This window comes from Oncorhynchus tshawytscha, linkage group LG15 (genome assembly GCF_018296145.1).
Source record: "Oncorhynchus tshawytscha isolate Ot180627B linkage group LG15, Otsh_v2.0, whole genome shotgun sequence".
Classification (NCBI taxonomy): domain Eukaryota; kingdom Metazoa; phylum Chordata; class Actinopteri; order Salmoniformes; family Salmonidae; genus Oncorhynchus; species Oncorhynchus tshawytscha.
This window is the reverse complement of record NC_056443.1, coordinates 26,305,444-26,318,879: the sequence shown is the minus strand read 5'-3', so window position 1 is coordinate 26,318,879 and position 13,436 is coordinate 26,305,444. Positions and strand designations below refer to the sequence as shown.

General features: G+C 42.1%; 1 protein-coding gene across 8 annotated transcripts in view; it reads right to left on the bottom strand.

Moving 5' to 3' along the window:
• LOC112214888 (rap1 GTPase-GDP dissociation stimulator 1) overlaps window positions 1–13,436 on the bottom strand; it is a 64,722-nt gene that overhangs the window by 35,999 nt on the left and 15,287 nt on the right. For 4 of the 8 annotated variants that reach the window (XM_042298377.1, XM_042298378.1, XM_042298379.1 and 1 more), the window contains 4 exons: window positions 8,948–9,058; window positions 6,989–7,111; window positions 4,896–5,021; window positions 557–703 (listed from right to left, as the gene is read on the bottom strand). In XM_042298377.1, the coding sequence (XP_042154311.1) occupies window positions 557–703; window positions 4,896–5,021; window positions 6,989–7,111; window positions 8,948–9,058 (507 nt within the window). The remainder of the gene's footprint in view (window positions 1–556; window positions 704–4,895; window positions 5,022–6,988; window positions 7,112–8,947; window positions 9,059–13,436) is intronic. The other 4 variants (XM_024373922.2, XM_042298380.1, XM_042298383.1 and 1 more) reach the window with 2 other exon arrangements.

The window sequence follows — 13,436 nt, the reverse complement described above, 5'->3', positions numbered from 1 at the left end:
TTGTGTAGATTCAGCTATATGGAAATAACAATTAGTTTGGATTTGAGGCATATAGCAGCTGCAAAAGCTAATGGAGGTCCACATAAACAAGCACAACAGATGGTCTGGGACGTGGACTCATTTCGCCATTAATTACATTTGAGGTCTGAAAATATCAGACGAAACTTTCATTTTTAAGTAAACTATCACTTTAAGACTGGATAAAAGCTGTCAACATGACGTTTAGTACAGTCACCAACACTGCCAAAGTAGGGCGGCAGGTAGCCTAGCGGTTAGAGCATTGGGCCAGCCACTGAAAGGTCAATGGTTTGAATACCCGAGCCGAAAAGGTGAAAAATCTGTTGATGTGCCCTTGAGCAAGGCACTTAACACTAATTTCCTCCAGGGGCGCCGTAATACTATAGCTGACCCTGTAAAACAACACATTTCACTGCACCTATCCAGTGTATGTGACAATAAAACATCTCACTTTATCTCTTAGATTGATTAATTCTTTAAAAAGTTTACTCTGTTCAGATTGGTTAATTTAGTTTAGCCGGGGGGAGTTTGTTATTACCATTTTCATTGCTATAGTTCATCAGCATGCCACAAAAGACAGTCAAGAGCTTTCCATTGTCCGGGTCAGTATTTTGGGACAGTGACTTTATGTGTCCAGCTACTATCTGAGCCCCTCCCGCCTGGTCAACTGCACTCCTGCCCTCATCTGCAAAACAAAGAGGTCAGGGGGACATCAACAAAGAAAAAACACAAATCACAACAAGCAACCTGGAAAATAAATCAATAGAGAGAAAGTTAAGCAAGCAGTAAAAAATAAAATAAAATACACAATCACAAAAATGCTATTTAAATATAACCATAAATAATAATAATTCATCAGAACATGGAAAAGGAGAGGCAAAAATATAAAATTAAAATAACTAGCATTACCAAAGCTCATACAGAACTGAGAGTTGTGACATAATTCCAGTGTGTTTTTGGTCATGCCCACCCAAGTAGGGCTGGCAGAGTTAATCATGTAACTCCAGTTTGTCATTTTAGTGCACTCCTTTCTTTTGCGATTAATCGTAGCCTGAAAGCATTCAAAACGCACTAAAATACATCTATACAGCTAAAAACAATAAATGTGATGTCTTAAGTCGACATTGAGGTAAAAAAAAAGTATGCCTTATACATTTTCCTTGATTTCGCTTACCGTTACTTTGGACACAAGACACGTCAATATTCTTGTAATGCTTTTCGTATAAAAAAATCAATTAAAAAAATCGTAAATTACAGTTCAATTTGATCAAATTCTGAATTTGCAATTAGTCACGATTAATCACAGCAAATCTTCCGATTAACTCAAAATATACAGCCTTAATTGGTGGACAATCATTTGTCACTTGTCAGAATCACTGTCAAGCTCGCACACAGTATAGTTAATAGTGGTAGCAACAACCAAACTAGAGTCCAGCTAAACAGAATGTAGTTGAGTCATGTTATGCAAATGAGCATGACTGAACAGCAAACATATAGAGGTGGAGTGATGAAACTCAGCTGAATTGAGGAGAGACAAAACGGCTCTTTGTGCAAATAAAAGGCCACATCTTGGGAACTGAGAACCAGACAGCCTTGGGACCATGGGAGTTGAAGTTATGTCATACCAAGTGACTAGTCTGTTTTTATGAAATCGTTTTTAGCAGAGGCCTCATTGAGTAACCTGAATTAGCACCACATTACTACAGATCACAGCACTTTTGTGGGATACTGCTCGACATAACAATCGACTACAGCCATGCAAATCCGATCTTTAAAAAAGATTAACCGAAATAGGACTCAACCTCACCTGTGATAGAAACGTGGTTAACAATGCTAGTTGTGGTCAACTAAAATGGAGATTTGTTGGTGCTCCTGAGGTTAGGGTTTGAACTTTAAGGACGTCACCTTTGCCTGCAGACATCGCGTAGACAATGAGTGCCTGATGTGCCAAGAGAAAATGTAGCATGAAAGACCAGAGCCCGGAGGAGGGCCACGTGCTCTGATAGATACGCTGAGTGTACAAATCATTAAGAACATCTTTCCATGACATTGACTGACCAGGTGAAAGCAACAATCGCTTATTGATGCCACTTGTTAAAGTCACTTCAAAATCAGTGTAGATTAAGAGGAGACTGGTTAAAGAAAGATGTTTAAGCCTTGAGACATGGATTGTATGAGTGCCATTCAGAGGGTGAATGGGCAAGACAAAATATTTAAGTGTCTTTGAATGCGGGGTACGGTACTCCGTGCCAGGTGCACCGGTTTGTGTCAAGAAATGTGGAACACTTTCGACACCTAGAGTCCATGCCCCGATGAATTGAGGCTGTTCTGAGGGCAAAAGGGGGTGCAACTCAATATTAGGAAGGTGTTCCTAATGTTTAGTATCCTATTCTGGTTGAATTTCCACAGACTACAGACCAGGAATTAATGACTTTTCTTAGAACTCAGAATTGGGGATAATGTCCTTGTCAAAGTAGATAAACACTAATTAAGGAATGGAAGAGTATTTTCCCTTTGAAAATTACAAGCCACATCCTGTGACAGTACGCCAACGCTGGACATCGTAAAGTCAACAAAAACGTCTGTACAAGCGTTGCGTTAGCCAACACAGGAACATATCGACACAGTGTGCGCTTGATGACGGCAGACTATATGGGGATGTCTGGAGTGTAGCTAGCAGAGGAAGCGTTATGGGCCTTGTCAGTATATCATTGTCTGTACTAGCAGTTTTAACACAGAAACACAACACATTATACAGTGTTATGTGTGCATGGCGGTGGCAGCCAGAATGGGGTGTCTGGAGCGTAGCTGGCTTGCTGGCAGAGGAAGTGTTAAGTGATCAGTCATCCCGTTCGTGGACATGCACAGACTGGTTCGCCTCTAGTCTCCTGATACCAGCCAACCACGACCATGCTAGTCCACAGCCAACCACGACCCCCACATCCAACCTCAACCTGGTTGGGACACCTGCCCACTTCCTTAACACTCGACCATGGACAGGAAGAGAAAGGAGGGGAGAGAGATGGAGTTGAGCGAGAGGAAGACAGGAAAAAAAAGTGTGAGCGCAAGTGTGTGTGTGTGTGTGTGTGCATAGACTGGAGAGAGAGAGAGTGCAGGAGAAAGAGACAAAAAGAGAAAGCAAGGGAGAAGGACTAAAACTGGCTGGAATCTGGATGGCATTAGTGGACAACGGACAAAATGCTGGCACTGTTTTTCTGTTGCTAGGTCTGGAAGTTGTATGAATGCAATTGGCAGTTGAAGTGGTAGGGTTGTTGCTGGGTTGATTACATTTTGAAAGGGCCAGAACCCGGAGCAACCAGACAGCTACAGACTCCCTCTAAACTGATTTCTTCAGTGGTGCCCCTATTAAGAGTTGAAAACAGCTGCAGCTCTGACTGACAGACACACACACACACACACTTCTGCCACCATGCCAAAAAAAAGGCTTCACCAATTGCCCCCACAATCAAACTCTTTCTGATTCTATCAAACCACAGACATCTGAGAAACAATGCCCCAGAAACAACTGCTGCCATTAAGGCGTCGACCCAACAGACAGACCACTAACCACTCAGCAAAACCCGACAATGACATTTTCCCATCAAATGAATTCACGACAACACTTGATAAAGTCACCTACATGTTTTTAATTCTAGAGGCATCGGGGGAAGTGATTGTAAGCAGTTTTACCTTTGTGTGACAGACATAGGTCTCTGAGGTGTCTCTCTGGGGAAAGAAATGTGGCAGGAGCTCTGGGCTAGAATGATTATGACTGCCACTCCGTCGCCTCTTGAAACGGACAGAAATTCTCAATAGTACATTTGACATTTTAGTAATTTAGCAGATGCCCTTATCCAGAGCGACTTACAGTATTCAGTGCATACATTTTCGCACTGGTCCCCCGTGGGAATTGAACCCACAACCCTGGCGTTGCAAGCACCATGCTATACCAACAGCCACACGGGACAATAGTGACAGAGTTGCCTAGCGAAGCCTCTTGCTAGTCCACAGATGGGGTGAAGCACAGACAATATCATACTGGTAGTGACCTCAGAGTATTCCAATTTACAGCCGGCCAGAGTATTCCAATTTACAGCCGGCCAGAGTATTCCAATTTACAGCCGGCCAGAGTATTCCAATTTACAGCCGGCCAGAGTATTCCAATTTACAGCCGGCCAGAGTATTCCAATTTACAGCCGGCCAGAGTATTCCAATTTACAGCCGGCCAGAGTATTCCAATTTACAGCCGGCCAGAGTATTCCAATTTACAGCCGGCCAGAGTATTCCAATTTACAGCCGGCCAGAGTATTCCAATTTACAGCCGGCCAGAGTATTCCAATTTACAGCCGGCCAGAGTATTCCAATTTACAGCCGGCCAGAGTATTCCAATTTACAGCTGGCCAGAGTATTCCAATTTACAGCTGGCCAGAGTATTCCTCACCTCCAATATATCCAGATGAGAAACAGGTTATATCACATTATATTATGATGAACTAAGACTAAACAGATTTTCAGCAGACCAATGTCATCAAAAAGAGCAGATAATGCTAACAGTCGGTTTAGAATCCGCTGACACCTGTTTCCCCTGTATGATGCAATTCAGCACCTCTGGGAGGGGAGAGGGAAGAGAGGAGGGCCAGTTGAAAGGAAAAGTCGATTCAGTACTTCCCCTATAATTACACCTAGGCAAGATGCAGTCCCCCTTTCTTATAAAAGTTGACCTCCCCTTCCCATAAATTATAATAATTATGGCGGAACCCATAGACACCGATTCCGGGTCCTTTTCCAACTGGCCTATGACAAATGTTGAAAGGAAACCTATACGAAATGTGTAAGAGAAGCCTTTGAGAGGGAGACCTATAGCAGGATGAACTTACGGCTGTCATAGCAGATGTTGCCCAGGGCGCGGCCTGTCTGCAGCAGCACCTCCTGGTCCTTGGAGTGGAGCAGCTGCACCAGGGGAGGGATGAGGCCTGCCTCCACACAGGGGCTCCGCATGAACTCTGGAGGGGAGAGGAAGCAGTCAGGATTAGCAATTAGGCTCCAGGGTGAAGTTTACCAACCGTACAGACCTGGGATAAACTTCTTCATCCCCAATCTTACACATTAGTGGGGGAGATTTTTTAAAATGACCCATTTTTATTTACCTTTATTTAACTAGGCAAGTCAGTTAAGAACAAATTCTTATTTTCAATGACGGCCTAGGAACAGTGGGTTAACTGCCCGTTTAGGGGCAGAACGACAGATTTGTACCTTGTCAGCTCAGGGATTTGAACTTGCAACCTTCTGGTTACTAGTCCAACGTTCTAACCACTAGGCTACCCTGCCGCCCCATGATCTGTGTCTAGGGGAAACTTCACCCTACTCCTACCTTCATGGTCCATTCTATCTCGATTAAGGAGATGAAATTTAAAATCAAGTTGAAATTGACTGAAAAGTAGACCAGTTATTTTGTCATTCAGAGAATGCATTTCAGTTAATTTGCTGGTTTGACTGGAATTTAAATGGATTTCACTATAACCTCCAATCTGCTCAGAAATATACTGTGTGTGCCAACTTCCAATGGATTAGTCAATGGAAGACTGGATGCATCCTAAGTGCATCCACATTTGACCATTTTTATATGAACACATTTTTTTTTTTTTTTAAGTTAACTCTGGATGAAACAACTCTGGATCTTTTTCAGAAATACATTTAAGGCAGCCCTAAAGTTCTGCCAAATACAGAAAACCTTCATATAATACTGACTAGGTTTTAAATAAAAGTGCTTAAACACTCAGGTATGCAAGAAAAAGGTTATTTTAGTCCAGTATCTTTCACACAGTAAGCCTTCCACTGTGGACTGGGCATAGACAATTCCGGGGCCTCTGACAGATAAAATGCCAGCGGGTTGGTGCCAAGTCTCAGGCTGGCACATCAGCAGGCAGCGATCCATTCATTATGTTAGACTTGTCTTCCCCCAACTCTCAAGTCACTTCCTTTCAACTCTGCGCCTGCCTTCCCTGAAACCCACTCATAAATTACTCTAAAAGCACTTAGTATGGCCCAGTTGTTGCTGTAACTGCAGTATGCAAGTTGAGAGGCCTGCATACTGTAATCTGCCACATTGCTAATGGAAGACTGCTTGAGTTCAACATGTGGCCAAGAAAATGTGTGACTTCTCTACAATTGGAGCGTCAAGAAGCCATCAACTTATTTGAATGCCCAATCTCAACCTTTAGTATAAAGCTTTAAATAGGGCACAATGCAGATGTTATTTCATGTCTATTAAGTAAGTGCTTCTGTGAGCGTTATGAATGCCTTAGGTTGATTGATTCGTTCTAACCTCTAATCTCAACTAGATCTTACGAGTTCCTGAATCTCAAAACGAGCCACTCACTGCTGTGCATTTTCCCTTGATCAAGCTACAGTATGGCAGGAAGTAAATGCATGATTCACTGTGCTGACGTTGTGTGAAAACGACTACCGTCTAGGAAAGCAAGACGGATGGCAACACCAACAGACAGGTCTCCTATGGTGCCTTCTGTTAGAGAGACTGAAGCCATCTGTTGCCGTTGGAATGGGTAAAGGCAGAATTGCTTATGGGGAGTGGTGTGAACAAACAGAAATGAGCACAGGGACTAGACCACAATCTAGGCTACACAGCAAACATCTATAGAATAATCACCCATAAGTGACTGTCTAAGATTGAGCGTCTTTAAGAGAATCATCCATAATCTTCACCATCAGCCCACAACTAGATAAATCACAATCCCATTAAAATCACAAAATTAAGATAGACAATTAAATGAGAATTACAGATGTATGCTAAACCGCCACTGTATGACAGACACACAAAGCTGAGAATATAATCAAACGTTTAATTAAAAAATGGTATACAGACAAGATGGCGGAACCAAAAGTGAGGAGAATTATGTTTCCTGGGGAGGATGAGATGAGGTGTGGAGAAACCAAGCAGGGGGAGCCTCACCATTTTTGGCCACCTCAGCTATGATGTTGGCTACTTTGGGGGTGCAGGAGGACTGTGGGGCCAGCAGGGTGGGAAGCAGGGAGAGAACGCCCATCTCCTGGACCTTCTCACTGGCATTAGCATCTAGGAGGAAGAGGGGAGAAAGGAGGTGAACAGTTGAAAAAAAAAGACAAGGGCTCCATCTCAATTTGTCTTTCATTGATTCCTTGCATCCTATCCCCCTTGGCCCTTTCAACCATATTGGAGAAGATCCAAGTTCTCACCTTCGAATGCTTTTTGAGAAAGAGGAAAGTAGAAAGACTGTAGGGAATTGAGGAAGGATTCATTGAAAAAGAGCCACGGGATGAGTTGGGTAAGGAGAGTCATAATAAGTCAGATAACCCCCCATTTTTGGGGTTATTTATGATCATCCTAAACCAAGCTCCAGAAAATGGCCCATATAAATCAAATTACCAGCGGGACGACAGTGCAGCCCTGAAATTATTATTAACCTCTTAGCCAATTTTTTATTTTTTTATTTGACCTTTATTTAACTGGGCAAGTCAGTGAAGAACTAATTCTTATTTACAATGACAGCGTAGGAACAGTGGGTTAACTGCCTTGTTCAGGGGCAGAACAACAGTTTTTTCCTTGGCAGCTCGGGATTTGATCTAGCAACCTTCCGGTTACTAGACCAGCGCTCCAACCCCTAGGCAGGCAACCGGCCGCCCCTAGGCAACCAACCGGCCGCCCCTAGGCGTCACACGTGACATGTTGAAAAGCTCCCTGTGTATTTATGCAAGTTACCGTTTCTTGTAGCGGCTGCAACTCAATCCCCTCTTTCCGCCATTATAAACGTGTGTGTGCCTATTCCATGACATGAGGCTTCTAAAAGCTGTTTTTCTACACAAGAGGCTCCAGACAAGGAAATGGTCTTTAAAACCAGAACCGTTTGAGCTACAAAGGGGAGACTCTCACACACACACAAAGGTGTCAGTTATTTTTCTCTACGACGCACACAAGCTTAAGGGGAGTAGTCTGAAGGTAACCTGGTACCAGGCTGTAAAAATAGCACCACGTGCATAGGGGGTAAAAGTGCCACAAATGAAGTAACCAAACGGGTCTAAAAATGGCAGAGTTGTCTTATCTCTCTCAGACATAGGACAGACACTTCAAAACCATATTCATTACAATACATTTTGACTGTGTTTTGTCATATACAAATGTGTAATTCAATCCGTTTCTATAGGCTATAGCAGTAAAGCTCAAATTCAATGTTTCATTTAAAAAGATAAAATATCTAGCTTAAACAGTACATTTTATGACCATCTTAAAACAATTCCATATGTTAGCTTAGTAGATGTTGCGATCTAAGTTCTTAGACCTGCAGGGTTAATCAATGAACTGATTATTACCGTCACTTGGATTTTTACTATTAGGCTAAAGGTAGCATCGGCAAAAGTGTGGGCCTTTTGGTTTTCTTGGCCATCTCCTCACCCAAACAGACTATTGCACGTTCGTCACTTGTGCCAAAAGAGACTAGAAGGGGCATCATCCTCAAAGACTTTTATTTCCATGACTGATCAAAACGTGTTCTCATGCCTCTCCATTTTCCCTCTGCAGCAGACATGGTGATCAATATGTTTGGAACATTGAATCGCAATAAAATCACAGTATCGAATCGTAATACATATAGAATCGTGAGAATCGCGATACATACCATATCGGCACTTAAGTATCGTGATAATATTGTATTGTGAAGTCACTGGCAATTCTCAGCCATATTGGTTGTTTCCCAAACGAAAGAGGACAGACAGGTTTGTGAATAACACTGACTGAGATATTCTCTTAGGCCTTGTACAAAAACAATGTGAGCCTGGTGACTAGAATGTTTTTTTTGTTCTCCAAATAGTCTAACTAGGCTCTCCATTTCCTCCATCCTGTACTGTGTATTTCACTTACTCTGAGGGTCAAACTTACTGTTGTGGGCCAGTGCTTTGAGCAAGCAGTCCAGGCAGCTCTCCACACTGTCTGTGGCGCTGTCTGCTGAGGCTAGCTTCAGTTTCTTCAACGCTTCGCTCAGGTTATCTGCTGGGAGAGGGAAAAAGTGAATGAGCACTCGTCCTAACCTGTCAATTTACTCCTCGGTCTAAGGTAGCCTATGCTATTCAACGTTTTTAAATCACACACTGTGGCTGGATGTTACATTTGACCACAACTACCTTGGGCCATACAGTATAGCGCAACCCACAAGTCATATCACACAATAAAACAGTATACGAGAAGACATGTAGGCAAAACTAAATCCGCCATCCATGATTTTGTGAATTCTGAATAAAAATGTGTCTCAAAACAAGTAGTCTATAATCACTGTTTTAGTAGCGTTACTACACAGCAAGACAGACAAAAGGTAGCAGACAGCAGGATTGTTTCTGGGTCAAAATGGAGCTTAGCTGGGAGGCGTGGCAGGGTCGTGGTATTGGGCACAGTCGGCAACTGACAATTATATTTTTTTACATCTCTTGGCTGCGGAGACAATTTTGCCATTTTAAAGCCAATTTCTTTCAATTCTAAAAAATGTTGCCATGGCTTATGATTTGTTATTACGCTATCGGAGTGACTCAAACAGTATTACAAAGTCAAGGGAGACCCATAACATGACAAATTGTCCTGAAAACATGCATCATTTTTGTAATTTAAGATTTCCCCCCGACTATCTAAGCCTTTTGGCTCCTCAGACCAAATAAGAATGCACACAGCTCTGTGCTGCATCATCACTTCCCTTCCTCATTCTCCCTCTCAAATGGAGGCTCTAGACAACACTATGACAGACAGTCTAGGGGTCATACAGTGGTGAGCCCTAGTATAAATCAGGACATGAGCGGATGTACAACTCATCCCTGAGGAGCTCCACAACCTCGGGCACAGCCGACACATGGCAGCGGTAGAGCTGGGCAATAGGGACAAAAATCTATTTTGCATAAAAAAGTATTTATTTTCACAACGCTAAATTGAACATTAAGTTCATAATCACCCATATTAGCAAACGTATTTCATTTCAAACTTCACATTTCTCTAGTAGGGTACTATAGGTTATTTATCATAATGAACGATATCAGCAAAATGTCCACGATAAGTGGCCAGCGCCTAAAATGTTTGGTTTATTGTCCCAGCTCTAGGCAGCAGGTATCAAACCATTACGACTGCGTCAACATACTCACTGGGTAAACACCAACATGTCAATAAAATATGAATGAGTTCAAGTCATGTTGGGATCCGCCAGTACTTTGATGGGTCCTTATCGTAATGGACATTCTCTGTGTCTAGACAGTACACCTGGTATGCTGGGCCAACTAATAATTTAGAGATTTTGGTGTCTGGAGCTGTTACAGTGCTCAGCTAATTGGATTCTGGGCTGCACGGGGCCAAGAGGAGGTGCGGTGACACACAGAGACAGAAAGCAAAGACCCTGACGTTCCCCATCCCGCAGATGTTCTCCTGTGTGCAGTGAGGATTAGGATTAAATTGTATGACATTTTAAAACCAGTCAAACGAGACTTTCATTTTCCAGGCTGGCCTTCATTCTATAATGGATTTTTCTTGCCTTTCAGATTATGGTATCTGTCAGGGTCCCTCCTTATAGCCAATGAGGCCTGAGTCAGGTGTTCCCATAACATGTCATAAAACACACAGGCAATGTTTGCATAAAGACGTGACAGGGCCAGTCAATCCTCCATAAGCGTTAGGCCTAACTTTCTGTTCCAAGGAGTCAAGACAGCCTACTGACGATTCTACTCATCATCTACTTAAATCAAAAGGATTAATGGGTCCTTCAACGAAATTAGTACCTTTTTGGTCATGTAACCTCATCCAACATTGTTATAAAGAGTGCATGTTCAACTTAATAAAAAAACATGTTTTCCCATCAGAAGTCAACATACACTTAGGTTGGAGTCATTAAAACTCGTTTTTCAACCACTCAACAAATTTCTTGTTAACAAACTATAGTTTAGGTAAGTCTTATGACATCTACTTTGCATGACAAGTCATCGTTCCAACAATTGCTTACAGACGGATTATTTCACTTATAACTCACTGTTGCACAATTTCCGTGGGTCAGAAGTAGAGGTCGACCGATTAATCGGAATGGCTGATTTCAAGTTTTCATAACAATCGGAAATCTGTATTTTTGGGTGCCGATTTGCAGATTTTTTTTATTTTATATATATATATATATATATATATATATATATTTTTTTTTACACCTTTATTTAATCTTTATTTAACTAGGCAAGTCAGTTAAGAACACATTCTTATTTTCAATGACGGCCTAGGAACGGTGGGTTAACTGCCTCGTTCAGGGGCAGAACGACAGATTTTCACCTTGTCAGCTCGGGGGATCCAATCTTGCAACCTTACAGTTAACTAGTCCAACGCTATAACGACCTGCCTCTCTCTCGTTGCACTCCACAAGGAGACTGTCTGTTACGCAAATGCAGTAAGCCAAGGTAAGTTGCTAGCTAGCATTAAACTTATCTTATAAAAAAAACAATCATAATCACTAGTTAACTACACATGATTGATGATATTACTAGATATTATCTAGCGTGTCCTGTGTTGCATATAATCTGACTGAGCATACAAGTATCTGACTGAGCGCTGGTAGGCAGAAGCAGGCGCGTAAACATTCATTCAAACAGCACTTTTGTGCGTTTTGCCAGCAGCTCTTCGTTGTGCGTCAAGCATTGCAGTGTTTATGACTTAAAAACCTATCAACTCCGAGATGAGGCTGGTGTGACCGATGTGAAATGGCTGGCTAGTTAGCGCGCGCTAATAGCGTTTCAAACATCACTCGCTCTGAGCTTTGGGGTGGTTGTTTCCCTTGCTCTGCATGGGTAACGCTGCTTCGATGTGGTGGCTGTTGCCGTTGTGTTGCTGGTTCGAGCGAGGAGAGGGATGGCTATACTGTTACACTGGTAATAAAGTGCCTATAAGAACATCCAATAGTCAAAGGTTAATGAAATACAAATGGTATAGAGGGAAATAGTCCTATAATAACTACAACCTAAAACTTCTTACCTGGAAATATTGAAGACTCATGTTAAAAGGAACCACCAGCTTTCATATGTTCTCATGTTCTGAACAAGGAACTGAAACGGTAGCTTTCTTACATAGCTCATATTGCACTTTTACGTTCTTCTCCAACACTTTTTGCATTATTTAAACCAAATTGAACATGTTTCATTATCTACTTGAGGCTAAATTGATTTTATTGATGTATTATATTAAGTGTTAATTCAGTATTGTTGTAATTGTCATTATTACAAATATAATTATTATTATTTATTTTTTAATCGGCATTTCTGGTCCTCCAATAATCGGTATCGATGTTGAAAAATCATAATCGGTCGACCTCTAGTCAGAAGTTTACGTACACTAAGTTGACTGTGCCTTTAACAGCTTGGAAAATTCCAGAAAATGATGTTATGGTGTTAGAAGCTTCTGATTGGCTAATTGACATCATTTGAGTCAATTGGAGGTGTACCTGTGGATGTATTTCAAGGCATACCTTCAAACTCAGTGCCTCTTTGCTTGACATCATGGAAAAATCTGAATAAATTCAGCCAAGACATCAAAAAATATATATTGTAGACCTCCACATGTCTGGTTCATCCTTGGGAGCACTTTCCAAACGCCTGAACGTACCACATTCATCTGTACAAACAATAGTACGCAAATATAAACACCATTGGACCACGCAGCCGTCATATCGCTCAGGAAGGAGACGCATTCTGTCTCCTAGAGATGAACGTGCTTTGGTGCGAAAAGTGCAAATCAATCACAGAACAACAGCAAAGGACCTCGTAAAGATGCTGGAGGAAACAGGAACAAAATGATCTATATCCACAGTAAAAACGAGTCCTATATCGACGTTATCTGAAAGGCCGCTCAGCAAGGAAGAAGCCACTGCTCCAAAACCGGCATTAAAAAGCCAGACTACGGTTTGCAACTGCACATGGGGACAAAGATCGTACTTTTTGGAAAAATCTTCTCTGGTCTGATTAAACAAAAATAGAACTGTTTGGCCATAATGACCATTGTTATATTTGGAGGACAAAGGGAGGCTTGCAAGCCGAAGAATACCATCCCAACCATGAAGCACGAGGGTGGCAGCATCATGTTGTGGGGGTGCTTTGTTGCAGGAGGAACTGGTGCACTTCACAAAATAGATGGCATCATGAGGTAGGAAAATTATGTGGCTATATTGAAGCAACATCTCAAGACATCAGTCAGGAAGTTAAGGCTTGGTAGCAAATGGGTCTTCCAAATGGACAATGACGCAAGCATACTTCCAAAGTTGTGGCAAAACAGCTTAAGGACAACAATGTCAAGGTATTGGAGTGGCCATCACAAAGCCCCGACCTCAATCCTATAGAACATTTGTGGGCAGAACTGGAAAAGCGTGTGC